This window comes from Hylobates moloch, unplaced genomic scaffold (assembly GCF_009828535.3).
Source record: "Hylobates moloch isolate HMO894 unplaced genomic scaffold, HMol_V3 SCAFFOLD_8, whole genome shotgun sequence".
NCBI classification, from domain to species: Eukaryota; Metazoa; Chordata; class Mammalia; order Primates; family Hylobatidae; genus Hylobates; species Hylobates moloch.
Genome location: NW_026652283.1, coordinates 72,395,201 through 72,422,449, shown reverse-complemented (window position 1 = coordinate 72,422,449; position 27,249 = coordinate 72,395,201). Strand labels below are relative to the sequence as shown.

The window sequence follows — 27,249 nt, the reverse complement described above, 5'->3', positions numbered from 1 at the left end:
CATTCTCCTGCCTCAATCTCCCGAGTAGCTGGGATTACAGGCGCCTGCCACCAAGCCCGGCTAACTTTTTGTATTTTTAGTAGAGATGGGGTTTCACCGTGTTAGCCAGGATGGTCTCGATCTCCTGACCTTGTGATCTGCCCGCCTCGGCCTCCCAAAGTGCTGGGATTACAGGTTTGAGCCACCGCGCCTGACCTCCAGGTTGCTATTCTACTAGGAAATCTTAATCTGCAATATCTCTTGGCTTTACCCCTTTCATTCACTGTTTCCTGTTTTCCGTGTACCCTCTTGATTTCTTTCCAGCTCTTCTCTTTCTCAGACTCACACAGTCCTTCCATTCACTCCCCTCCTTGCCTTCTTCCCTTCTTCGTGTACATCTCCTTTCTCCCTCTCTTTCTTTGCTCCCCCTACTTCATTTTCCGTTCCCGCATCCCCCGATGGTCTCCCCCTCCTTCCCGCTCTCTGTCTTACCCTAGTTTGGAAATGCAGCAGACCTCTAAACCTGCTAGCATTGGATGCAAGAGGCTGTCATTCTACGGTAGGAGGAGCTTCTATTGGTCGGGCTGGAGGCGGGTACCGAGCTGAGTATAAAAGGTGGGACCGGAGGCGGCGAGCTGATCGGCTCTGACAGGACGGGTCGGAGGGGGTCGCCTGGCCGGAGCTGGGCGCCGAGAATCCCGGGTGCCAGCACCAGAGCAGTGGCTCTCCGCACTAACTCTCCGCCCCTGGTCAGCCGTAACCCCTGCCGCAGAGCCCGGCAACTCTCAGCTGTCGCCCGCGGAGCCCCGAGGGCCCCTCGCCTCACCTGTGCGTGCCGCGCCTCGCGCGCCTTGTCCGGCTGCGGAGATGAGCGAGGTGAGCGGCGCGGCCCCCGGCGCTCTCGGCAGGGCTGCGGCGGGGAGGGTGCTGCGGCTCGGGATCCCAGGGAGGCGAGGGAGAGCGAGGCAGACCGGAGCCGCGAAGAACCCTCCAGGGGCGCCCCACTGCCCTCCTAGGAAAGCTCCCACCTCGGGGCGCTGGGAAACGATTGGAAGACGGGGTGCTTTCAGTCTCCCTACTGTGGACGGCGCTTTTGGGGGTAACTGGAATCGGCTGTAGAGTCGGGAAGTGGGGATGCTGAGCTCTCAGGTGGTAGGTCATCCCCTCGGGATACTGCCCCCTGCATCTGTCTTACTGCCCGAGGTTATTCTGGCTCCCCTTACCCCCCTTACTTCGCTTCTGTCCTCTCCTAGGGATGTAAGGCACTCACATTCCTTCTGTAGCATCTAACAAGAACTCCATCCCTGGCCCCCAGGGAGGGCCACTATGCCCCTTTTAGAAAGGTTCCTGCCCTCCACTCATTCAGTCAGGAACGTTGGAGGGACGCTTTCCGGTATTTAGAAGCCCCTGCCAGCTGCTGGGGAGATTTCCCCTTCAAGAATAGACCTCCCTCTGCAGTGCTTGTTACAAACTAGGTCTTCCGGCAGGCTCTGTGGTGTTCATCGTGGCCAGACCCAGTCCATTAACTGATTTACTGTTTTCAAAGAACACTGTTCATGGGGTGGGGGAGTGGGGGGTCAAAGCAGAGACTTTGGAAAGACATCTCCTATTGTCTATTTGTAGGCACAATCTCATCTCCAGAAACAAGGATCAGCCTTCTCAGGTGAAGTCAGTCTGGTTAGTGGCATCACAAGCTTGCCCTCTGCAACCTCTTTCCTAGTACCCACGTCATTGTGTTAAATCCAACTCCTCTGCTATATGTCAGATATGTATGTAGGTCTGCTACTTACCTGTGATGTAGCCTTAGGCAAAGTACAAAACCTTTGTTTCATTTTTTATCTGTAAAATGGGGACAATACTGGTTGTTGTAATAATTAAATGAGATAATATATGCCAAATACTTCAAATAGGACCTGGCACTCAATCTATATTAGCTATTATCTTTCTGTTTCTTTTTTTTTCCTCTCCCATTAGAGTATTACAGAAATTTAACAGAAGAATTCCCAAAGACATTAGATTACTGAAGGAATAGGACCCTGGAGCCTGGGTTCCAGTTTAGATACTAAAAATGAAGATCTCTACTGACTCCTACCAAAAGTTGTCACCCAGGGAGCTAATTAGTGCCAACTGCTGTGTTGTCTTGGTTGCCATGTTCACTAATTTTATCCTGGAAAATTCGGCTAGTCTGGGGGCTGCAGATGAACCAAAGTGGTTTCCAGTCCCTCAGCTGGTTATGACTCTGATGATGGCAATCTTTCAGAAAGAAAAGAAAAAAACGCATCAACCTCCTCTTTCAGCTCTAATGTGGGAAGAGAGGTTTTCTTTGCCCTCTTTTCACTGAGGTCTAGGGTTCATACTACTCCTCCCACCCCGAGCATTTCTAAATCTGAAAGTTGTAATCCAAGCCATCCCCTGGGAGTTTGTGATCTGAAGGCTATGCCAACGTGAGGATTTGCGGTTAGCCTGTGTTTTCTGGGGGAAGTGCACAGCCCCTTTGTAGGACACACTACAGGGGCTGGCATTTAGGGTAGTATTTGGTGGAATGAGAAGCCTGTTTTGTAGCAAAGGAAACAATTTGGTGTTTGAGGAGAAAGCCAAGTCTGCTCCCTCCTGACTCAGCAGCTGAATTTGGTTAGCCTTCATCAGGGGCTCAGTAGAATGATGAGAGAAGGATCCATGGATGGAGACTATCAGTGTACCCAGGTCTGCCCAGCCTCCTAGGCTATCAGAGCAAACTGGTTTTAACTAGCAATTTAGTCATAGAAGCTGTCTCCTAATACGGAGCTGAGCCTGGTCTTAGGGATGAATACTTATAAAATCCAGAAGCAGCTGTCTCTGAATCAGGTCACAAAGGGGTCTCTGCTTCTCTAGGGGCTGAGATCCAGCCTGTTTTCTTCCTCTTGTAAAACCTATGGTAAAAGGTGGAAGTGTTGCCCAGAGCTCTAGGGAGACTCCAAACTGCTTCATTTCTCTCAGGCCAGCCCCATGGGGCTCCTCTTTCAGGCGAAAGAGCCCCGCCCAGGAAAGCCCTGTGTACCTTGAATCTTACGTAAGTTTCACCTCCCCCAACTGCTTATTTTCTTGCTTCAGAGAAAGTGCATGAAATGAGACAATTTGGGATGTCTTTAAGAGACTCCTATTTCAACTGAAGAACAAAACCAAGGAGGAGTCTCCAGACCTAGAACAACCAACAGTGCAGGGGTTCTGGTGGGGCTGCTGGGGAGGATCTCTGGCTCTGCCTTGCCTTTGTGGCTCTTTGCTGTCACTCATTACTGCAATAGAGCATTTCCCTGTGAGTGTGTGTGCGCATTCGTGCACGAAGGAGCTGCAGGGACTCATCTCCAATTTGTCTGCATTCACAGCTGCAGGCAGGACTTGATTGCTGTGGATCACACTCTATCTCCTGTGGTTTAATAACTTTTCCCTAGTTTCAGTGATGGATAGGAATGAGAGATGTGTTCAGTCCCTGAGGGCTCTTTCCTATAATCCTTTTTCATACAGTGTAGCTGCCTGCTTAAAGCAGAATTGCAGATTCTTTTGTAATCCTGTTGCATTTCTCATCTGCGAGGAGCCTGGCTGGGGGAATCCCTTGGCCCAGCAGTCGTTCTGCTGAAATGGGAGTCATGGACCACTGGTGACAGTCTTTATGGTGTCTGTCCTGTGTTTTGGCTGGCAGGGGCTGGGGCAAGGGACAGATCAGCTAGAAATCTCATTTAGGGGAGAGCTTAGACCTGTTGCTCCTTCATTATCCTGTTTGCTCTCTTCTTACCTAATGAGAATGGGATATAACACTTTGGAGATCCACACACTCTTTCCTGTGCACATCTGTCTGCATCTGCCACCTTCCCAACAAGGGAAGTTCAGTCACAGTGATACTATTCTGTTATGTCTCCTGTGAACCAGTTGTTAGGGAACCTGGTGTGGACTTGGAGGAGATCCAAGTTTATCTCTCTCATTGGTATGTTACTTTTATTATGGTTATATTGGATATACAAAATAGAAAGTCTAGTCACTTACTGCTATTGAAATGCCTTCTACCGGCCAGGCGCAGTGGCTCACGCCTGTAATCCCAACACTTTGGGAGGCCGAGGCAGGTGGATCATGAGGTCAGGAGATCGAGACCATCCTGGCTAACATGGTGAAACCCCTTCTCTACTAAAAATACAAAAAATTAGCCAGGCGTGGTGGCAGGCGCCTGTAGTCCCAGCTACTCGGGAGGCTGAGGCAGGAGAACGGCGTGAACCCGGGAGGCGGAGCTTGCAGTGAGCTGAGATCGTGCCACTGCACTCCAGCCTGGGCAACAGAGCGAGACTCCATCTCAAAAAAAAAAAAAAGAAAGAAATGCCTTCTACCTCTGGAAACATCTGCCTTGGAGTGAGGAAAATGAGAACTTGCTCATCCCTTTCTTAGTCTCCCATTTGTGTTGCTGGTTTTAGCTGCTTAGGCAGGAGCCTCTGGCTGGTAAAGTGGATGACTGTCATCCTGTGACCTGGAAATATGGATGATTCTTTCTCTCAACTACAGCTGTGATTTGTTAGCTCTGAGAATGTCGTCTTTATAGGGTCAGGGAGCCATAAGTAATATGGCTGAAGTCCAAATGCACAAACTTGATGCATCTTTCACGTCTACCTATGGAGGGTCTTAACTGATGGAAGTGGTGGAGATAGAGTTGCAGGCAGAGAGGATGAAGAAAGATGAATAATTGTCTCTTCAAGGTGGTGGTTCTATGAATGCCTCCCGCTATTTTCTTTTTACTTTTCTATATTTCTAAATTGTCTTTCATGAGTCTATTTTATCATAGAGAAAAATAAACTTAGTTCTGCAAAAAAATTCTTCAAAATAGAAAGATATATCCTTCACCAAGAAAACCTCAAATAAAATATCAAAACATTTTAGTGATGCGATTTTAGATTTGTTAAGGAACGCTAAAGGTCATCTGGTCCAATATTCTCATTTTACAGGTGAGAAAACTGGGGCCCAAAACTTATCTAAGTTTACACTGTACTAGAACCAAGACTAGGGCACAGTACTTCTGACTTCTCATTCCAAAAGAACATTCCACAGGACTCCTTTAACATTTTACTTCAGTAAATACAAGATTTTTTTTTTTTTTTTTTTGAGTTGGAGTCTTGCACTGTTGCCAGGGCTGGCTGGAGTGCAATGGTGCGATCTCCGCTCACTGCAACCTCCACCTCCGGGGTTCATGTAATTCTCCTGCCTCAGCCTCCCAGATAGCTGGGATTACAGGCACTCGCCACCACGCCAGGCTAATTTTTTGTATTTTTAGTAGAGATGGGGTTTCAGTATGTTGGCCAGACTGGTCTCGAACTCCTGACCTCAAGTGATCTGCCCACTTTGGACTCTCAAAGTGCTGGGATTACAGGGGTGAGCCACAGAATTATTTGATTAGCACGCAAACTTTTAATGAATATATTTCAAGTACTTTTTTTTTTTTTTTTGAGACAGTATCTCTGTCACCCAGGCTGGAGTACAGTGGCACGATCATGGCTCACTGCAGCCTCAAGCTCCTGGACTTAAGCAATCTTCCCACCTCAGCATCCCTTGTAGCTGGGACCACAGGTACATGTCACCATGCCTGGTTAATTTTTTTTGTATTTTTTATAGAGACAGGTTTCACCACGATGCCCATGCTGGTCTCGAACTCTTGAGCTCAAGCAGTTCACCCATCTCAGCCTCCCAAACAGCTGGGATTACAGGCATGAGCTACTATGCTTGGCCTCAATACTTTCTTTCCTTTTTTTTTTTTTTGAGATGGAGTCTCACTCTCTCGCCCAGGCTGGAGTGCAGTGGCGCCATTTTGGCTCACTGCAATCTCCACCTCCTGGCTTCAAGCGATTCTCCTGCCTCAGCCTCCCGAGTAGCTGAGATTACAGGCGTATACCACCAGGCCTGGGTAATTTTTGTATTTTTTTTAGTAGAGACGAGGTTTCACTATGTTGATCAGGCTGGTCTCAAACTCCTGGCCTCAAGTGATCCACCTGTCTTGGCCTCCCAAAGTGCTGGGATTACAGGCATGAGCCACCATGCCTGAGGCTGAGGTGGGAGGATTGCTTCAGCCCAGGAGTTTGAGACTAGCCTGGGCAACATAGCAAGACCCTGTCTTTACAAAAAATAAAAAATTAGTCAGATATGGTGGTGTGCATCTGTAGTCCCAGCTATTTGGGAGGCTGAGGTGGGAGGATTGCTTGAGTCCAGGAAGTCAAGGCTGCGGTGAGCCGTGATTGTGCCACTGCACTCCAGCTTAGGCAACAGAACACGACCCTGTCTCAGGAAAAAAAAAAAAAAAAAAAAAAAGCAAGAAGATGGGGAAAGAAGAATGAGAAGAATGCATTAGGCTGGCAAGGTAAGTGATGAAATCTTACTGGGATTCAAGCATCCTGAGTGCATGATTTTCTAAATCCATACTCTGACCTGCTGCTCAAAATGGCTTGACTTGCGTTGGAATTATTTTAGTTATAAAAGTAAGCGAAATCAGAGCAGATCCAAAACCACTTTTTTTTTTTTTTTTTTTTTGAGACAGTTTCGCTCTTGTTGCCCAGGCTGGAGTGCAGTGGCATGATCTCGGCTCACTGCAACCTCACCTCCCGGGTTCAAGCGATTCTCCTGCCTCAGCCTCCCAAGTAGGTGGGATTACAGGCACCCAACATCATGCCCAGCTAATTTTTTTGTATTTTTAGTAGAGACTGGGTTTCATCATGTTGGCCAGGCTGGTCTCAAACTCCCGACCTCAGGTGATCCACCTGCCCCGGCCTCCCAAAGTGCTGGGATTACGGGTGTAAGCCACCACGCTGACCTCAAAACCACTTTTCTAAGAGATCTGCATCCCTGAAAGGTGCCCATAAACAGGTACCTAGAAATCTAGACCTTGTCACAGTCTCCTCACTGAAGCTTGATTTCTGTTTCCTTCCAGGCTTATTCCCGAAGGCATGCGCAGTACCCCACCAAGGCAAAAGGGGTGCATTTATCGTTCTGTTGTCCTTGGTGCTGCCTCCCTCCCACACAAAGCCCTCCAGCTGAGTGTTTGCTTTGTAGGCTGCAGAGGGGATTAATACGTTTATTTTGGGACATTAACACCATGGGTGGGATGCACATTGAAGATTATGGTAATAAATGATGCTTTGGCACTACTCTCTCTCCCCCATTCCCTAAACCTCAGTGTGGGGTGAAGGCACAGCTCTAAGCTGTGTGCAGAGCACCACAAATAACCACTCATTAAACTGTGGCAGCCCATGCTGGGGGGAACAGGCTGGGGCTGTTGACTCACTGCATACCATGAGCTGGCATGGCCAAAGAATTCTGCCTCTGACTCCAGTTGGGGGTACTTCTATTCCAGGAAACAGGGATGGGGTGGCTAAGAGGGGAGAATCAGACAAGGGGGCTTGGGAGCTAGGGCTGTTTAGGTTCTATTTTTGTCTTAGGATGCATCTGAGATATAAGGCATTGGGGAAAATAGTATATATATTAAGAGAGAGATGTGTGTATGTAGAATCTGCAGTAAGGATTCCTAGTTCTTTTTCTGTTATTATCTTGAGGGTGACCTTGAGCAAGTCTTTCTGAAGCTGTTTAAGGACTGCAGCTGGTTGCTGCACTGAAAGAATTGAAACAGTTCCAACAGTGCTCCAAAAACAGCAGTCTAGGGTCTTCCAGGGGCACTAGAGGATCCCAGAGGCCTCTATAAGGTTTTTTAGCAGTTACCTTCATTTAACATTGGAGGAGAATATGTCAGAAGGGATAAAAGGGTCCCAGGGGTGGAGTGGGAGGGTGCAAAGCCTCTTTGTCGCCACTTGGAAGCAGATCCACTAACTCCTGTCCCCCTTCACTTCCTGCACCTCTAGAACAAGCAGGGAGCTTAGGAAGCCTAGGATTTATGTCAATACAAAGGCAAGGAAAGGGATTTTTAAAGGCTAGTATTTAGGATTTTTAGGATTCAGTCCCTTTTTAGGTTTTTCTGCCTTGGACTGTAGGACAGGATTCTGACTTCCTGTGTGTATTCATCTAAACTAAGTATTCTGGCATTAAGTACCAAAATGAGTTTATAATGTGTTTTTATTTACACAGCACCCAAGCTATGTCATGCAAATACAGGTATAGGTAGTCTAGGTATGATGAGGTGATCCTTGTTCCTGTCTGTTGCTGCTGTTAACAGCCTGTGATCTCTCTTTAAAGAGCCCGGTGGGCTGAGGAATATGGGGAAATCTGGATAGTTTATCCTTTCCAAGGTTCTAATTCACTGCTTGGAGCAGAAGGGGTGACAATATCTTCCCTTTTCTTGTGACAATGGTTGCTGTGGCAACGCTATTAAAGATGAAAGCCACAAAGGAGGGAGGAAACACAGCCCAAGAAGGGAGCAGGGAAGATTGGGCCTAGAGTTGTAGGGTATCTGTTCCCCAGTAGTGGCAGCAGGAAAACAGCACCAAAGTTGCTACCGTTTTGAATGTCTAGGTGCTTGCTACCACAATACTATGTTTTGTTTTTGTTTTTGTTTTTTTAGACAGAGTCTGGCTGTCTTGCCTAGGCTGGAGTGGAGTGCAGTGGTGTGATGTTGGCTCACCGTGACCTCTGCCTCCCAGGTTTAAGCAATTTTCCCACCTCAGCCTCCTGAGTAGCTGGGATTACAGGTGCCCGCCACCATGCCCGGCTAATTTTTGTATTTTTAGTAGAGACAGGGTTTCACCATGTTGGCCAGGCTGTTCTCAAACTCCTGACCTCAGGTGATCCCCCTGCCTTGGCCTCCCAAAGTGCTGGAATAACAGGCTTGAGCCACTGCACCTGGCCGACAATACTATCTGGTGAGGCAAGGAATAGACTTACACAATCATTTTCATGACACAAAAGTGGATGAAAGGACTCAATCAAGGAGTATAGTTTGTTTACTCCTAAGCACTAATCTCCTTCTCCCTGTGGTGTATAACTTTAAAAAAGAGATGTCTCAGGGTTCCCAGAGGTTTAGAGCCATTCTCAGCACTTTTGGGGACAGACATTGGGAAGACAGGGAGATTGTGATTTCTAGGGCTTGTTTAGAGGAAAAAAAAAGAGCATTTATGAAACTCCTATGGTAGCAGAATAGGCCTCCAGGGCCCTTCGAGCAATCCCAGGTATTCTTTTCCTCTTTCAGTTCCACTTACAGAAGAACTACTCTGTGGCAACTCCACTCTCTGATTCTAGTATTTTAACCCTGCAATAAATACCTCAGCATCTTGACCTAAACCTATTCTTATATTCAACCCCAGGTTATGTTACTTTGGAATAATAACTATTTATTGCAATATGTGCTATGTATTTTACATACATTTTTCTCTGGTTCCTTTTACCTTTTTTTTTTTGAGGCGGAGTCTCGCTCTTGTTGCCCAGGAGTGCAATGGCGCGATCTCAGCTCACTGCAACCTCTACTTCCCGGGTTCAAGTGATTCTCCTGCTTCAGCCTCCCAAATAGCTGGGATTACAGGCATGCGCCACCATGCCTGGCTAATTTTGTATTTTTAGTAGAGGTGGGGTTTCACTATGTTGGTCAGCACTGGGATTACAGGCGTGAGCCACGATGCCCTGCCTTTTTACCTTTCAAGATAGATGTTATCTCTCTTCTACAGATGAGAGATCTGAGCACAGCAAAGCTAAGTAATTTACCCAATGTCACACAGCTAGGAATGACAGAACTGAGATTTGAACATAGTCAATGCAGATCCAGGGTATGAATCCAGATCTGTCTGACTAATGTGCCACATTGCTGCTTCCAGGAATTTGAAACCTATCAGAATTTTATTTTTTTTCTTTTATCCTCATCCTCTATGTGATGGTAAGGCCTAAGCAAATTTTAATTCACATAAATATCAATTAAGTACCTACTATTACAAGACATGGGTTGTAGTTATTGTAGCCTAGACATAAACAAATGGAAAACATGGACTGTGCTTCAAAGGAAATAAAATCTATCAGGGTGCTGAGGGTGGGGAAGGGGAGGTAAGACATATTACCTGTACTACACGTACAGGTAATATGAAATATACTTCACGAGAAGGTCTTTCCTTCATTCTCAGCTTTCAGGCACATATGTTAAAGTGAAGGAAAGCAATGACCTGGCTTCTGAATCCCTTTTCCATAACCTCTGAACTGGCTACAGAATGGAGGCCTTCAACTGTCTGAAAACAAATTTGATTTCAGAAGTTTAGATGAGGTTGCAAATAAAACAGAGAGCTCCCTTCGTTTATTTAAAAAACTCTTAGTGTAAATCATGTGTAAAGGATCAAAAAGGATCAATAGGAATTAATGATACAAAAAGGAGGCAGGGGGCCGGGCGCGGTGGCTCACGCTTGTAATCCCAGCACTTTGGGAGGCCAAGACGGGCGGATCACGAGGTCAGGAGATTGAGACCATCCTGGCTAACACGGTGAAACCCTGTCTCTACTAAAAATACAAAAAATTAGCCAGGCATGGTGGCGGGCGCCTGTAGTCCCAGCTACTCGGAGAGGCTGAGGCAGGAGAATGGCGTGAACCCGGGAGGCGGAGCTTGCAGTGAGCCGAGATAGCGCCACTGCACTCCAGCCTGGGTGACAGAGCGAGACTCCGTCTCAAAAAAAAAAAAGGAGGCAGAGGTAAGAGAACCATACGCCAAGGTCCTGAGGTGGGAAGGAACATAGTATGTTCCAGAGATGAGGTTATTGAGGTAATCAGAGGCTGAATGATGTAGAACCTTTTAGGCCGTATTAAGGATTTTGGGCTGAGTGTGGTGGCTAACACCTATAATCCCAGCACTTTGGGAGGCCGAGGCAGGAGTACTCCCTGAGCCCAGGAGTTTGAGGCCAGTCCGGGCAACATGGCAAAAACCCATCTCTACAAAAAATACAAATATTAGCCGGGTGTAGTGGTATGTGGCTGTGGTCCCAGCTACTCAGGAAGCTGAGGTGCAAGGATTGCTTGAGCCCAGGAGGCCAAGGCTGCAGTGAGCTGAGATTGTACTATTGCATTCCAGCCTGGGCAACAGAGCAAGACCCTGTCTCAAAAAAATAATAAGGACTGGGCGTGGTGGCTCACGCCTATAATCCTAGCATTTTGGGAGGCTGAGGCGGGCGGATCACCTGAGGTCAGAAGTTTAAGACCAGCCTGGCCAACATGGTGAAACCTGGTTTCTACTAAAAATACAAAAATTAGCCAGGCATGGTGGTGCGTGCCTGTAATCCTAGCTACTCGGGAGGCTAAGGCAGGAGAATTGCTTGAACTCAGGAGGCAGAGGCTGCAGTGAGCTGAGATCATGCCACTGTACTCCAGCCTGGGCAACAGAGAGAGACTCTGTCTCAAAAAATATAATAAAATAAAAATTAAAAAGAATTTCATTTTTTATCCTAAGAGCATCAGTAACCACTTGGGTTGTTAAAATTGCTCATGTCAGAGCCAACTGTGTTTGGGTGTGCAATGGTCTGAATGTTTGTTTACCCCCAAAATCCACATATTGAAATCCTAACCCTCAAGATGATGATACTAGGAAGTGAGGCCTTTGGGAGGTGATTAGGTCATAAGGGCAGAGCCCTCATAAATGGGATTAGTACCCTTATAAAAGAGACCCCAGGCTCAAAAAAAAAAAAAAGACCCCAGGCTAGGCGCAGTGGCTCATGCTTGTAATCCCAGTACTTTGGAGGCTTAGGCGGGAGGATTACAAGGTCAAGAGATTGAGACCATCCTGGCCAACATGGTGAAACGCCATCTCTACTAAAAATACAAAAAAATTTAGCTGGGCATGGTGGCATGCGCCTGTAGTCCCAGCTACTTGGGCAGCTGAGGCAGGAGAATTGCTTGAACCCAGGAGGTGGAGGTCGCAGTGAGCTGAGATCGCGCCACTGCACTCCAGCCTGGTGATAGAGGGAGACTCCGTCAAAAAAAAAAAAAAAAAAAAAAAACCCAAAGAGATCCCTCTCCCCTTCTACCATGTGAGGATATAGCAAAAAGATGGCCATCTACAGATGGAAAGTGGGCCTCACCAGTCATTGAATTCAGGTTGTTTCCAGTTTTTGGCAATTACAAGTAGAGCTGCTATAAATATTAATTTACAAATGTATGTGTGAACGTAAGTTTTAATTTCTCTTGGATAAATAACTAGGAATAGGATTGCTGGATGGTATGGTAAATGTACGCTTAAGAAATGCCAAAGTAGCTGTACCATCTTGCATTCCCACCAACAATGTATGAGAGTTCCAGTTGCTCTGTATCTTTGCCTCTACATGGTATTGCCACTAAACAGAAAATTTTTAATAGGTATGTGGTGATATCTCATTGTGGTTTTAATTTGCATTTCCCAAATGACGATGATGTTATATATCTTCTCATGTGCTTGTCATCCGTGTATCTTCTTTGGTGAAATGTCTGTTCAAATATTTTGCCCATTTAAAAAAACCGTGTTTTTATTATAGAGATTTAAAAGTTCTTTCAAAACTTATTCTGGATGCAAGCCTTTTATCAGATATTTGATTTGCAAACATTTTCTTTTTTGAGTGAGTCTCGTCTGTGACTAGGTGGGAATCTTGGTCATGCAAGTCCGCCTCCGGTTCGCCTTCTCCTGCCTCTCGTGATCCGCCCGCCTCGGCCTCCCAAAGTGCTGGGATTACAAGCATGAGCCACCACGCCCGGCCGATTTGCAAACATTTTCTTCTAGTCTGTAGTTTGTTTCTTTTTTTTCCCCCGCTCCCAAGACAGAGTCTTGCTCTGTCACCCAGGCTGGAGTGTAGTGGCACGATGTTGGCTCACTGCAACCTCCGCCTCCAGAGTTGAAGCAATTCTCCCGCCTCAGCTTCCCGAGTAGCTGGGACTACAGGCACATGCCACAACGCCTGGCTGATTTTTGTATTTTTAGTAGAGACTGGGTTTCACCATGTTGACCAGGCTGGTCTCCAATGCCTGACCTCATGATCTGCCTGCTTTGGCCTCCCAAAGTGCTGGGATGACAAGTGTGAGCCACTGTGCCTGATCTTTTTTTATTTTTTCTTTTTTGAGACAAGCTCTCGCTCTGTCACCCAGGCTAGAGTGCAGTGGCGTGATCATAGCTCACTGCAGCCTTGATCTCTGGGTTCTAGTGATGAATCCTTGTACCTCAGCCTCCCGAGTAGCTGGGACTACAGGTGCACGCCACCACACTTGGACTACCTTTTTTTTTTTTTTTTTTTTTAGTAGAGACAAAGTCTATGTTGCCCCGGCTGGTCTCAAATTCTTGGCCTCAAGTGATCTGCCTGCCTTGGCTTCCCAAAATGCTGGGATTACAGGCGTGAGCCACCGTGCCCTGCCTAATTGTACATATTCATGGGGGTACGTAGTGAGTGATATTTTGATACATATAACATATAGTGATCAGATCGGGGTGATCCCTTTTTTTTTTTAAGCAAATTCTTCTATATCCTGATTTCTTTTTTTCTTTTTTAAAGCATTTCCCTAAACTTTTAACATTGGTATTCCTGGGCTGGGCACAGTGGCTCACACCTGTAATCCCAGCACTTTGGGAAGCCGAGGCGGGTGGATCAAGAGGTCAGGAGTTCGAGACAAGCCTGGCCAACATGGTGAAACCCTGTCTCCACTAAAAATACAAAAATTAGCCAGGCGTGGTAGTGGGCACCTGTAATCCCAGCTACTTGGGAGGCTGAGGCAGGAGAATTGCTTGAACCCTGGAGGCGGAGGTTGCAGTGAGCCGAGATCACACCACTGCACTCCAGCCTGGGCAACAAAAGCGAAACTCCGTCTCAAAAAAAAAAGAAAAATTGGTATTCCTCAATATTGACAATTCCTTTTGTCCTAGACCTGCTTCTTTTCTCTCTAATGGTAGTTGGAAAAAAAATTCAGGTTGAGGGAGGCTTTTATTTATTTTTATTTAAGGATAAATATATTTATTTATCCTAAGTCATGTATTTATTTACTTCTTAAGAAGAGAGGGAAGCTTTATATATGAGAGAGTAAAAGGAACTGATTGTCAAGATTCCTGAGGAGGAGAAGGGTGATGGGATCTAGAGCTCAGATGGAAGGACAAGACATCATCTGACAAATGCTCTGGGAGGAGGCAGATAGGCAAGTGTGTGGTGCTTCTCTTTCCTGGAAGTGGGAGGAAATGAAAATGGTAGGTATTCCTGGGGAAAGTATTAGGGAAAGGGAGAATGTTACTGTGTCATGTTCCTCTCTGCAATCTCAAAGCCGAAAGAAAAAAAGACCCTTAAGCCAACAAGACTCTTCTTTCCTTCTTCCCCATGGGAAGGGAGAATCTGCAACTTTGAGCTGCAGAGGAAACAAAAAAGTACTCATGCGGAATTGGCAGCATCACCAAGATGATGGAATGGAACATTGGTACGCATCAGGCTCAGAGGCAAGGAGAAAAGAAATATAGGCAGGTAGGTAAGGAAAGCAACTAAAACCCTCTAGGGAAAATAAATTAAGGAAAAGAAAGAGTTGATGGGCCTCACAGTTGCTAATTAGTGTTTGGTATCTATTGAGAAGTGAGAAACATTTAGTCCTGGCTGGGGAGGGTGTGGGTGGCTCACACCTGTAATCCCAGCACTTTAGGAGGCTGAGGCTGGAGTATTGCTTGAGTGAGAACCTGTTTCAAAAAAAACAAAACCCCCCAAATCCCATTCAGTCCTGTGTGGGCAGCAAGGCTGAATGAACCAAGCTCTAAGCTCACTAGAAACTTGGAATAACAGGCTTGAATGACAGTGAGGGAGGCATTTGAAGTGGAAGCCAGTAGAATGATCCTACACATGGAATTCTCAGACTCTGAAGGGCTGGGTTCTGGCTCTGTGAGTAAAGAATGTAAACTATGGCTGTCCTCCAGGAGTCAGCCTTGTGTGTCAGGAGGCCCACTGAGCAAACATTAAGATGAAAACCAGAATCAGGGTGATTAGATCAATTGGCAGAGCAGAAATCTGAGTGATAGGCATGGTCTAGGATCAGGTTGTCAACTATTAATAACATGTAAAATTGCCCCATAATGGCAGGACTAGACCCTGTTCCCCAAGTTCCCTTTGGAGTATATGTGAAGATAGCATTGTATACGCATGCACATACATACTCATACATGCTCATACTTTTGATTGGAGATTGAGAGACAGTGTAGGATAATGATCAAGAGCATGGATTCTAGAGCCAGACTGCCTGGGTTCAAATCCTAGCTTTGTGGTTTGTTTGTTCTATGGCTTTGGGCAAGATAACTTCTCGACTTCAGTTTCCTTCTCTGTGAAATAGAAATGATAATTATACCTATTTTATAGGGCTGTTATAATCATTCAATGTGTTAGTGTTTATAAAGTACTTAGAAAAGTAGCTGGCATATAGTGTATTATATATGATTGTTCATAAAGTAAAGCGAGGGAACATTCTGAAATCCTTGATTTCTTCCAGTTCCCCCAGTTGGGTCCTATAAGGAGAAGGAAGGATTTGCTAAACCATTTCATTGTTGTTATTTCTGGTCAGAAAAGCTCAGTATCGAAAGGAGTAGAAGGCTAGGCACTCCAGCCTGGGTGACAAGAGCAAAACTCCGTCTCAAAAAAAAAAAAAAACAAAAAAAGAGTAGAAGAGCACCTGAGAGGTTTGTGATCCATACCTGGCTAGAATGAGGAGCTGAGAAATGCTGACCTGTTACAGCTCTTGCAGTTTGGCCTCACTCCTCTTCAGGTATGAGTTTTTGTGAGAAACACTAGAATATGTGGTCTCTGGTCCCAGAGTGTACCTCTATGCCTCCTTTGTTTATGTGAAGTATGGTTAGTCTGATGGCTTGCAGATGCATATACCAGAGGACCTTAATTCATCTAAAATTGCTGCTTTTCTGAAAGATAAACAGGAGGGTTGAGGCAGAGACCAGGGACTAATAAAGGACTGAGCACCACACAGAGGGTGGGAGCAGACAACTTGTGATCTAACTGCCCCCACCCCTAACCTCAGCAAATCACAAACAACTAAATCCAGAAGAGTGTCTAGAGTGGCTATTTTGAGAACTGGCTAGAGAGAAAGAGGGAAGAGGGGCAAGAGGTAAAAGCTCCTGTACCCCTTTCAGCAGAAGGTAAAAGGGAGATTTCAAGGGGCATTGTGAGTAATAGGAGTTTTCTTCTCCTTACAGCATCCTTTTCTGGTTTCCCAAGTGGAGACCCCCACTTTTAGATTATTATCTCTCATAAATTTAACCTAAATGGAGCTAGAAACCCTGGGGATGGGGGGACCAGATGGCAGCTGAGCCACTGCTCTATTCCAGGGCCAGTGATCTCCAGAGAGACTTGGGAGGGAAGCAGCTGGCAGGGCAGAGGGAAAGTGGCAGCCTGGTGGTTTAGTCCTGACACACATTCCTGCTTATTCTCAAGGTCCGCTGATATGAGAAGGAATGTAGAGGAAACAGCCACCTGAGGGAAGATATTTAGAATGAGAGTCCAGATTTTCCTTCAAAGAGGAGGCATTGGGGTGAGAGAAAAGATCTGATGGATTAAGGGAATAGGTTTAGAGTCAGACAGAGGGATAATGGCTAAATCATGGATCAGAGTCTGAGATTTATTGGCAAAAGAGAGCATAGGATTTGAAGTCAGAGATCATGAGACTATAGAACTTGCCTCTTAACCTATGATCCTCTTGTCTGGACAGTTGCTGTTATCCTATTAACTGCATACTCCATCTAGGTCATACTTTTTTTTTTGTTTTTTTTTGAGACAGAGTCTTGCTCTGTCACCCAGGCTGGAGTGCAGTGGTGCAATCTCAGCTCATTGCAACCTCCACCTCCCTGGTTCAAGTAGTTCTCCTGCCCCAGCCTCCCCAGTAGCTAGGATTACATTTGCCTGCCACCACGCCCAGCTAATTTTGTGTTTTTAGTAGAGATGGGGTTTCGCCATGTTGGCCAGGCTGGTCTCGAACTCCTGACCTCAAAGGATCTGCCCACTTCGGCCTCCCAAAGTGCTGGGATTACAGGTGTGAGCCACTGTGCCTGGCCAGGTCATATTTTTACAGTGTGGAAAAACCTCTTGTGATGACAGTATTCCTGTGGAAGGTGTCACCTCAGTAACTATTGGGACATTTTATCGATTATGTGCAAAATTAAGAAAAGAAAAACATTTGACCACAGGGGGATTATGGGGAGAGAAAGAGTAACAACTGGGTCAGTCTCCTAAGTCTCAGGAACAGTCCTTCCTCTCATGGAGTCTTTCTTTTGGTCAAAGGGGAACAAGCAGGAGTTCCATAGGGTTTCAGGAACACCTTCATGTATGTTCTTCCAGATTTTAAAATGAAAATATATATAGGCCTGGCGCAGTGGCTTGTGCCTGTAATCCCAGCTCTTTGGGAGGCTGAGACAGGAGGATTACTTGAGTCCAGGAGTTTGAAACCAGCCTGGGAAGCATAGCAAGACCCAGTCTCTACAAAAAATACAAAAATTACCCAGGTATAGTGGTGTGCCTGTAGTCCCAGCTACCTGCAAGGCTGAGGTGGGAGGATCGCTGGAGCCTGGGAGATCAAGGCTGCAGTGAGACATGATTGTGCCGCTGCACTCCAGCCTGGGTGACAAAGCGAGACTTATCTCTTAAAAAAAAAAGGAAAATGTGTGTGTGTATGTGTGTGTGTGTGTATATATATGTGTGTATATATATAAAAAATATACATATAAATATAAACACATATTTATCTTACACAAAATTTGGACCATATAAAGTTATAACTGAGTTTGAAAAACTTGCCCATGTCAAATACAATATTGCATTAGCATTTTTAATAATTTTTGTTCTAAATTATTATTTTCTTTCCCTGTAATGTTATATTGGAACCATTTACCAGAATTTAAAGAATAGTTCAAGCCAGGTGCAGTGGCATTGCACCTATTATCTCAGCTATTTAGGAAGCTGAGGAGGAAGAATTGCTTGAGCCCACCAGTTTGAGACCAACCTGGGCAGCATAGTGAGACCCCATCTCGAACAAACAAATAATTAGAGTTAATAAATGATTTCAGCAAAGTTGTTGGATACAAGATCAATATATAAAAATCAGTGGTGTCTCTAAACACTATCAATGAAAACTCCAAAAAAGGAAATTAAAGCAATTCCTTAAGGAAAGAAAAAATAGTTCAGTACATATCCACATGTCTTCCACTTAGATTCAGTAATTGTTAACATATTAGCATATTTGTATCAGCATATGACAATATTTGGTCTTATGGAGACAGTACAGCCTGTTGGCTAGGAGTATGGAGTCAGTCTACCTGGGTTCCAAAGCCAGGTTCACTGTTTTCTATTGCGTGATTTGACTTGGGCAAGTTCCTCAACATCTTTCTAAGCCTGTTTTCCTCAACTATAAAATAGGGTGCCATCTTCTTAGAGATTTCAGAAGATTAAATAGGATAATGTTTGATATATAATAAGCAATAAGTATTATTTGGGTCCTTATCTCCTCTAAAATCACTTAGCCTGGAAGATAGGAAGAGTATCTTGATTGGTTTCACCTTAAATTCACAGCCATTAACCCCCAATGTGCCCTTTGTGCTATCTGGTAATCCTGCTACATCTTTAGAGTCTAGTTGTACTGCCTAGGCTGGTCTTAGACCCCTGGGCTTAGGTGATCCTCCTGCCTCATCCTATATCTCACCAGCTCACTCACTCTCTTACTTTCTTAGATAATCCTTTCAGTCATTCTCCTCTTTCCTCAAACATTTAATACTTCCGTGCCTTCTTCACTCTCAGCTGACAACTGTCTTTCGTGTTTCATTGAGACAATGGAAACAATCAGAAGAAAACTTTTATACATTTCTACATCTGCCACCTTTCCTGCATCTATTCCTTCATTCCTATATTGTAGATAAACTGTCTGTATTCTTATCGAAGGGCAACCCCTCCGCTTATGCACCCGATCTATTTCCTTGTGCCTATTCAAGACATCACTCTGGTAATTATCCCCTCTCCTGTATCGTCAGTTTTTTTCTTCCTTACTAAATCATTTCCATCAGCATTTAAAATCCCCCATCTTACCAAGCCCTCCCATAACCCCACATTCATCTCCAGCTAATGTCCAATTCCTCTGCCATCCTTTAAAGAAAGGCTCTTTGATAGAGCTCTCTGTACTGAAAAATATACAGGCAGATCCACCTTATTTTACCATGAAACTTGTCTCAAGTCTTAATGTTTCGTATTATCTCCATCACTACCGCCCTAGTCCAGGCCCCATCATCTTGCTTGTACCACTGCAAGACCCTCCTGTTTTCCCTGGTTTCTTGTACCTCTATTTTCTTTCTTTCTTTCCTTCCTTCTTTCCTTTTCCTTTCGAGATGGGGTCTCGCTGTGTTGCCTGTGCTGGTCATGAACTCCTGGGCTCAAGTGATCCTCCCATCTCAGCCTCCCAAAGTGTTGGGATTATAGGCATGAGCCACCACACCCAGCCAGTAGTCTTTTTTCTACCCATCTGTCAGAACAATCCTTTAAAAACATGACAGACCATGTTTTCCTCTGCCCCAAAACCTATAATGCCTTTTCATCAGCTCAGAAAAAAATCTAAATTCTTTGTCTTGTTCCAAAGACACATATTCTGGCTATCTACCTAACCTCATTTCTTATATTCTATCCCTTACATAGCTCCAGCCATGATGGTCTTTCTTTCTCTTTCCTCTTCCCCTTCCCATTCCCTCACTCTTGTTGCTCAGGCTGGAGTGCAGTGGCACAATCTCAGCTCACTGCAACCTCCGCCTTCCAGGCTCAAGTGATCCTCCCATCTCAGCCTCCTGAGTAGCTGGGACCACAAGTGCACGCCACCATGCTTGATTAATTTTTGTAGTTTTTGTAGAGATTGGGTTTCACCATGTTGCCCAGGCTGGTCTCGAACTCCTGGACTCAAGCAGTCCGCCCACCTTGGCCTCCCAAAGTGCTGAGATTACAGGCATGAGCCACTGCATCTGGCCCATGATGATTTTTTTACTCTTCCTTGAACATACAGGCACAAACCTGCTTCAGGGACTTTCTACTTGATGTTTCATCTGCCCAGAGGATCTTTTCCCACACATTCACATAGCTTGTTCTTATATCGTCATTAAAGCCTCTACTCAAATGTCAGTCTTCAGAGAGACTTTCCTAGACTACTCTGCTTTATTTTCTTTCATGGCATTTGTCACTAACTGATGTATTTGTTGAATAAGTGCAGGGACTTTCTTTTGCTCACTGCTGTGTGTCCAACACCCAGAACAATACTTGCCATGTGATTAGGCACTGACATATTTGTTGAATAAATCTTTTGCTTCTTTTATACCTCTTTAGTGTATAGAACAGTGCTGAACACAAGTAAGTGCTTGATAAGTATTTACTGAAGTGAGATGGAAACAGCATAATCTACAGAACATAAATTGGATTCTATCAGTTTCTTAAAGCAGAACCCTTACGTCTGCCAGTCATTCAACAAGGGTTTGCATCTGTAAAATGGGGGATAATACTAAATACTCCACTAAGCTGTTCCAAGAATTAGATGAGAAAACATTTATGAAAGCACCCAGTTTTTGTATTTTGTTAAATATAAAGTACTTAAAATTGTGAAGTGAATAAACAGACTCCAAAGGTACCAAGTGCAGGAGGGACTCTGTCTCCAGATGAACCATACCTTGAGACTGATGAATGTCCAGATGAAGTAGCCTTATTAATATAATTTTGAGGAAGGGGAATTACTATTTTTTTTTTAAAGAGCTAGGGTCTTGCTATGTCTTGCCAGGCTGGTCTTGAACTCCTGGGCTCACGGGATCCTCCCAAGTAGCTGAGACTACAGGTTTATGCCACTGTATCTGACCTTACTATTACGTTTAACTCTCCATCTGAGCAGGGAACCTGGAAAAAAGCATAGACATCAGCTGGTTAGTCTCACTTCAAATTCATGACCTCCTCCCTTATGAGGGGCCTTAATGTCTCCAGCAATCCTATCACTGTTCCTTAGTCCATTTACTCTCCTACTCGCCTAGGTGAGTATTTCTCCCTTCCTTTCTTTGATACCTCTTCCCTCCTCCTCTTGGATGATGACCTTGTTACACATTTTTCTTCAAAAAATAGAAGCAGTTAGAGAGACCCTCCAAATGTTCCCCCGCTTGCACCTGGGCCTGTAAGCTCTGCCTTTCCTCCAGTTCCTGTGGGTATCCTAGTCTAGCTCTTATTCAAGGCCAGCCCTCTACTGATGCACTAGATCTCACCCCCTCTCTCCTATTCCAGTAATGATCCTCTTTCTCTCCTACAGTTGTTCCTTGTCTACTGGATCATTTCCATAAGAACTCAAGCATTCTGTAATTTATGTCCTCTTAAATAAAATCTTCTTGTGACCTCATATCTGCCAAAAGTTATACCCCCGTTCCCATTTTTGGAATTCCTTCTATATTTGCTGCTGCAATTCCTCTCTTCCTTTTCCCTCTTGAGCCCATTACAATCATTCCCTCCCCTTGCTCCCCTCCTTCGTGGACACTTCTCTTATCAGTGTCACCAGTGATCTCCCCATAGCAAAACTCAATGGTCAATCCAGTTCTCATCTTACTTGGCTTACCTGCAGAATTAGACATAGTCATTCTCTACTCCTTGAAATATTTTCTTCACATGGCTTCCACATTACTGTAATCTCTTGGCTTTTCTCCTACCTGGCTTCTTCTCCAACCTGTTGATTTTTCTTAATTTCTACAATTCTAATCACTGGGATACCTCAGGATTTTATCCTCTTCTCTATCTGAACCCACTTTCTTGGCGATCCCATTCAGTCTCATGGCTTTAAATGCTATCCATATATCAATAGCTCCCTCATTGACATCTGTAGCCCAGGCCCTTCTCTTTAACTCATCTTGAATATTCAGCTGTTTATAAAAGCATCTTCTCTTGGATAATTAATAGCCATCTCAAATTTGTTAAAAAATAAGCTCCTTATCCTCCCCCTAAAACGTCTTCTCCCTGTGTGTTTTTTTTTTTTTTTTTTTTTTAGGACGGAGTCTCGCTCTGTCGCCCAGGCTGGAGTGCAGTGGCGCAATCTCGGCTCACTGCAAGCTCCGCCTCCCGGGTTCACGCCATTCTCCTGCCTCAGCCTCTCCGAGTAGCTGGGACTACAGGCGCCCGCCACCACGCCCGGCTAATTTTTTGTATTTTTAGTAGAGACGGGGTTTCACCGTGGTCTCGATCTCCTGACCTCGTGATCCGCCCGCCTCGGCCTCCCAAAGTGCTGGGATTACAAGCGTGAGCCACCGCGCCCGGCCTACTTCTCCCTGTTTTCTACATCTCAGGAAATGGCAGCTCAATTTTTTTCAGATCATCAGGCCAAAATTTGGAATCACCCTTGACCCCTCTCTTTCTCACAATGCCATTTTTCGAATCAACAAATCATATTGGTCATAGCTGGAAAATATACCTAGAATCCAACCATTTACCATCTTCATCACCACCATGCTGATTCAAGCTACCATTGTCTCTTGCTTGGTTTTCTGCAATAACCTCTTAACAGATTTTTCTAGGTCCTTTCTCATTTCCCTTTTATGCAAATCAGAGGTCTCCAGCAACTTCTCATCTCACTTGTAGTAACAGTCAAACTCCTTAAAAAGACTTCTAAAGCCCTACATAATCTGCTTCCACCCCCAGTTAACTCTGTTCTCATCTCCATTAATCTTTCCTCTTTCCTCTCTCCACTCCAACTGCACTGGTCTGCTATTCCTCAAACAGGCTAGTCACACTTCCAACCCAGAGCCCTTGAAAACTCCTGCCAGATATCTATGAGCCTTACTTCCTCATCTCCTTCAGCTATTTGGTCAAATGCTGCTTTTCAGAGAGGCTTTTCCTGACTACTCTATGTAAAACTGTATTCCTCCATTTCCACCCCAGTACTTACTATTTCCTTTCCCTGCCTTTTCTCCATAGCACTTATCATCATAGTAGTCATTTTATGTGCTTTATTTGTCTCTATATACACTGGAATGTAAGCTCCATGAAGGCAGAATTTCTTTTTTTTTTTTTTTTTGAGACAGAGTCTTTCTCTGTCCCCCAGGCTGGAGTGCAGTGGCGCGATCTCGGCTCACTGCAAGCTCCGCCTCCCGGGTTCATGCCATTCTCCTGCCTCAGCCTCCCGAGTAGCTGGGACTACAGGCGCCCGCCACCACGCCCGGCTAATTTTTTGTATTTTTAGTAGAGACGGGGTTTCACCGTGTTAGCTAGGATGGTCTCGATCTCCTGACCTTGTGATCCACCCGCCTCGGCCTCCCAAAGTGCTGGGATTACAGGCTTGAGCCACCGCGCCCGGCCATGAAGGCAGAATTTCTTTGTCTGTTTTGTCCTCTACACTTTCTAGCATCAGTAAATCTTTGCTGAATGAATTTTGATAACTTTTCCTCTGGTCTCTGATCTCAAGACTTGCTTCTTCAAAAGACTAAGGGAATGCACCTGGTAGTAGGAGGGTTTGAGAGTATATAAGAGGTCTAAGGTGATGACGCCTTCAAATCACTTTCATGAATATCTAATATTCTGATATTCTAATATTTTTTCCAGCTTAATACCAAAACATCCCCAGCAACCAACCAGGCAGCTGGCCCAGAGGAAAAAGGTGAGTGGGGTTGGGCTAGGCAGTTTGTAGAGCAGGTGACTGTAGAGACATGAAGACAAGTAGGGTGAGTCTGGAATTTCCTAAAGTCAGACATGAAAGGAATAAGAATGTGGATAAGTGAAACAAAGGACTAGTTTGGAACTATAGTACTATATCTATAGGCTTCCTTCTATTTTTCCTAGGAAGTAAACGATCAGTATTTACTCCTTGATTTTAGAAACTGGGTCTGGAGTGTTGGGGGAGAGAGGTATAAGATAAAAAGAAACTCATCAAAAGTCCCAGCATTATCTCCATCAGAAATTGAGAGAAAGCTGAGGAAAGTGAGTGTGCATTGGAACTTGAACTGTAGGATTTATGAATAAGTGATGAAAGAAGACATTTGTTGTTTGGTCCAAGAGTAGCAGAGCTCCCCTAAGTAACTATAGCTAATTCCCAGTCTAAGTACCTTGACCTAGACTTCTAGGGGGATTATCAGGCATTCATAATCCTAGCAAAAATTGGGGGACCCCACAGAGTCTGGCACAAGGTGGACATTACCCACTGCATTGGGGACCTGGAGAAAGGGTCTAGAGCAGGTCAGATTAATTCATTAATGAGTCTCCCAACTATCTGCAGGAAAAGCTGGCAATGTCAAGAAGGTGGAGGAGGAGGAGGAGATTGACATTGATCTGACAGCACCAGAAACAGAGAAGGCTGCCCTTGCTATTCAGGGCAAGTTCCGGCGATTTCAGAAAAGGAAAAAGGATCCCAGCTCCTGAATAGCCAGCCTTGCCCTTCACCTTCACCTTCACCGTGGTCCCTTCTCTCCCCTTCTCCACACCCATGTATCTTTATCCCTTGTCCCTCTAGCCGTTCCTTGGGGCAAGTTCAACCCTTATATGCTCTTGTATCTGGCCCCCTCAAGCCATCACAGAAGTAGAGGCACAAGAGAGGTGGAGAAGATGAAGACTTCAATCAGCAGTCACTTGTCTAAGGGTGGAACAATTTCTTCTTGGAATAAGGTTCTTTGATCAGTAGCTATGCCTGCCCTGTAGGGCTGAACAAGAGGCTTCGAGGCTGAGAGATCTCCCGAAAGAACAATGTGGGAAGGAGGGGAAGGCCTTCAGAGTAGGGTGCCTGAGGGTGGGACATAGGCACTGTTCTGCTAGTTACAGCATTCACACTTTAGGTAACATTTTTTTCCCCTTCAGATCCTTCTGCACCAACTCCAACTTCCCCTCCAAGGATCTAAGCCACAGTGGGGACTGGAGCCTCCCTTTCCCCCTAGGCAGACCTAAATCAAGCAGCTTACCACAATAGTGCATGCTGAGTAGATTAGTTCCAAGGAAGGGAAACTGGAATGGCAGTGTCAAGGAAAAGCCTCCCTCATCATCTAGTCTAGGACCATAACGGGCAGAAGCAGAAGAGGTTCCAGGGCCATAAGCAGGGGAATGAGAAGTAGGGCACATATAGGGAGGAAAGAAAAGTGAAGAATGGGGAAATCTCTGAAATTTTTTACTGCTGGGAAAAGTGTACTACATGAAGGATGCTTGGGGCTTTGCTAACCTGCTCACCTCTAACCACCCCCCCCAAGTCTAGCCATCCCCAGAGGCCACACAAACCAAATGACTCCTGTAGTTCCCATTTGCCCCACTATGGAGTCAGGGCAAAAGTGGAATAGCCACTCCATGTGATTTTAGCATGTTTAATAATTTTAACAATAAACCACCCCACAAATGGGGTCATTTAACCTCTACTAATGTTTTTTCTTGGGAGGAATGTGATTATGAGCCTGAGCTGGCCTCAGGGAGTGGGGTGGAGAAGCAACTGCGTTGATTGCGTGGTGGCACAAGAAACTAACACTACCTGAGCAATTTTCAGACTGAAGCCAACCCTCCCTTCCCCCACCGCTACTGACCTTGCCCTCACCTTGATTTGCCACTCACATTGTCTCTGTGCTGCTGTCGCCGCCCCCAGGGTGCACCTGCAAGAGTGCTCATTTTTCCTTTCTCCTCCTAGCTGAGAGCGTGCTGGGTACACATCCCTCTGAAAACAAGGTACACATCCCTCTGAAAACAAACCTGGTCTTCCTTGCTCTGGATTCCCAGATGACCTATCCTAGATTTCCTTCTTGCTTTGTCTTCATCCCACATTCTCCCCTCCCCTCCCTCTTGTTTATCAGATGCAAGGAAAGGAAAAGACTGGTCACTAGAGAGCACCACTGTTAGTTACACTAAAATTTTAATCCACTAATGACATAAAATTACAGCTTTCAAGTAGCTTAAATTGCTGAGAAATTACCTCTATAAGCTAAAACCAGAAGCCAAATGTTTAAAGATTGAGCAAAGAATGATTTTTTTTTTTTTTTTTTTTTTTTTTGAGATGGAGTTTCGCTCTTGTTGCCCAGGCTGGAGTGCAAGGTGCAGTCTGGGCTCACCGCAACCTCCACCTCCCAGATTCAAGCTATTCTCCTGCCTCACCCTCCCGAGTAGCTGGGATTACAGGCATGTGCCACCGCGCCTGGCTAGTTTTCTATTTTTAGTAGAGACAGGGTTTCTCCATGTTGGTCAGGCTGGTCTCGAACTCCCAACCTCAGGCGATCGGCCTGCCTCGTCCTCCCAAAGTGCTGGGGTTACAGGTGTGAGCCACAGTGCCCAGGCTTTTTTCCTTTTCAATTGTTTTTGTTGTGGTAAAATACACATAACAAAACTTTTCATCCTAACCATTTTTAAGTGTACAGTTTAATAGCATCAAATACATTCAATAATACTGTGTAACTATCATCGCTATCCATCTCTGTAACTCTTTCCATCTTGTAAAGCTGAAACTCTACACCTATATCCTTTAGACAGTAATCCCCATCTCCCCTCTTCCCAGCCTCTGGCAACCACCATTCTACTTCCTATTTCTAAGTCCCCTTACTTCTTCATATTTACCCTTCCCTTCTTGATTTAAGAATACAGAAGTCAGGCTGGGCCCAGTGGCCCATGCCTGTAATCCCAGCACTTTGGGAGGCCAAGGTGTGTGGATCACCTGAGGTCAGGAGTTCAAGACCAGCCTGGCCAACATGGTAAAACCCTGTCTTCTACTTAAAAAATACAAAATTAGCTGGGCATGATGGCAAATGCCTGTAATCCCAGCTACTTGGGAGGCTGAGGCAGGAGAATCGCTTGAACCCAGGAGGCATAGGTTGCAGTGAGCAGAGATGGCACCACTACACTGCACTCCAGCCTGGGCGACAAGAGTGAAACTCTGTTTCAAAAAATATATATAATCTATATATATATATGTATGCATATGTCAGCTGGAGGCCAAGTGCGGTGGCTCATGCCTGTAATCCCAGCACTTTGAGAGGCCAAGGTGGGTGGATCATCTGAGGTTGGGAGTTCAAGAACAGCCTGACCAACATAGAGAAACCTCATCTCTACTAAAAATACAAAATTAGCCTGGTGTGGTGGCACATCTTTGTAATCCCAGCTACTTGGGAGGCTGAGCAGGAGAATCGCTTGAACCCAGGAGGCAGAGGTTGTGGAGCTGAGATCACACCATTGCACTCCAGCCTGGGCAACAAGAGTTTAACTCCGTCTCAAAAAAAAAAAGTCAGCTGGGCATGATGGTGCATGCCTATAATGCCAGCTACTTGGGAGGCTGAGGCAGGAGGATCATTTGAGCCCAGGAGTTCAAGGCTGCCATGAGCTATGATCACACCGCTGCACTCCAGCCTGGGTGACAGAGGGAGACCCTGTCTCTGAAAAAAAA

At 45.3% G+C, this 27,249-nt stretch overlaps 1 protein-coding gene across 1 annotated transcript; it reads left to right on the top strand.

Annotated features, from left to right (window-relative positions):
• Window positions 1-606: 606 nt before the first annotated feature.
• On the top strand, window positions 607-25,776 carry PCP4L1 (Purkinje cell protein 4 like 1). The gene is made up of 3 exons (XM_032161185.2): window positions 607-855; window positions 23,457-23,511; window positions 24,127-25,776. The coding sequence occupies exons 1-3, from the start codon at window positions 847-849 to the stop codon at window positions 24,267-24,269; spliced, it is 207 nt and encodes a 68-aa protein (XP_032017076.1). The 5' UTR covers window positions 607-846; the 3' UTR covers window positions 24,270-25,776.
• The last annotated feature ends 1,473 nt before the right edge of the window (window positions 25,777-27,249 follow it).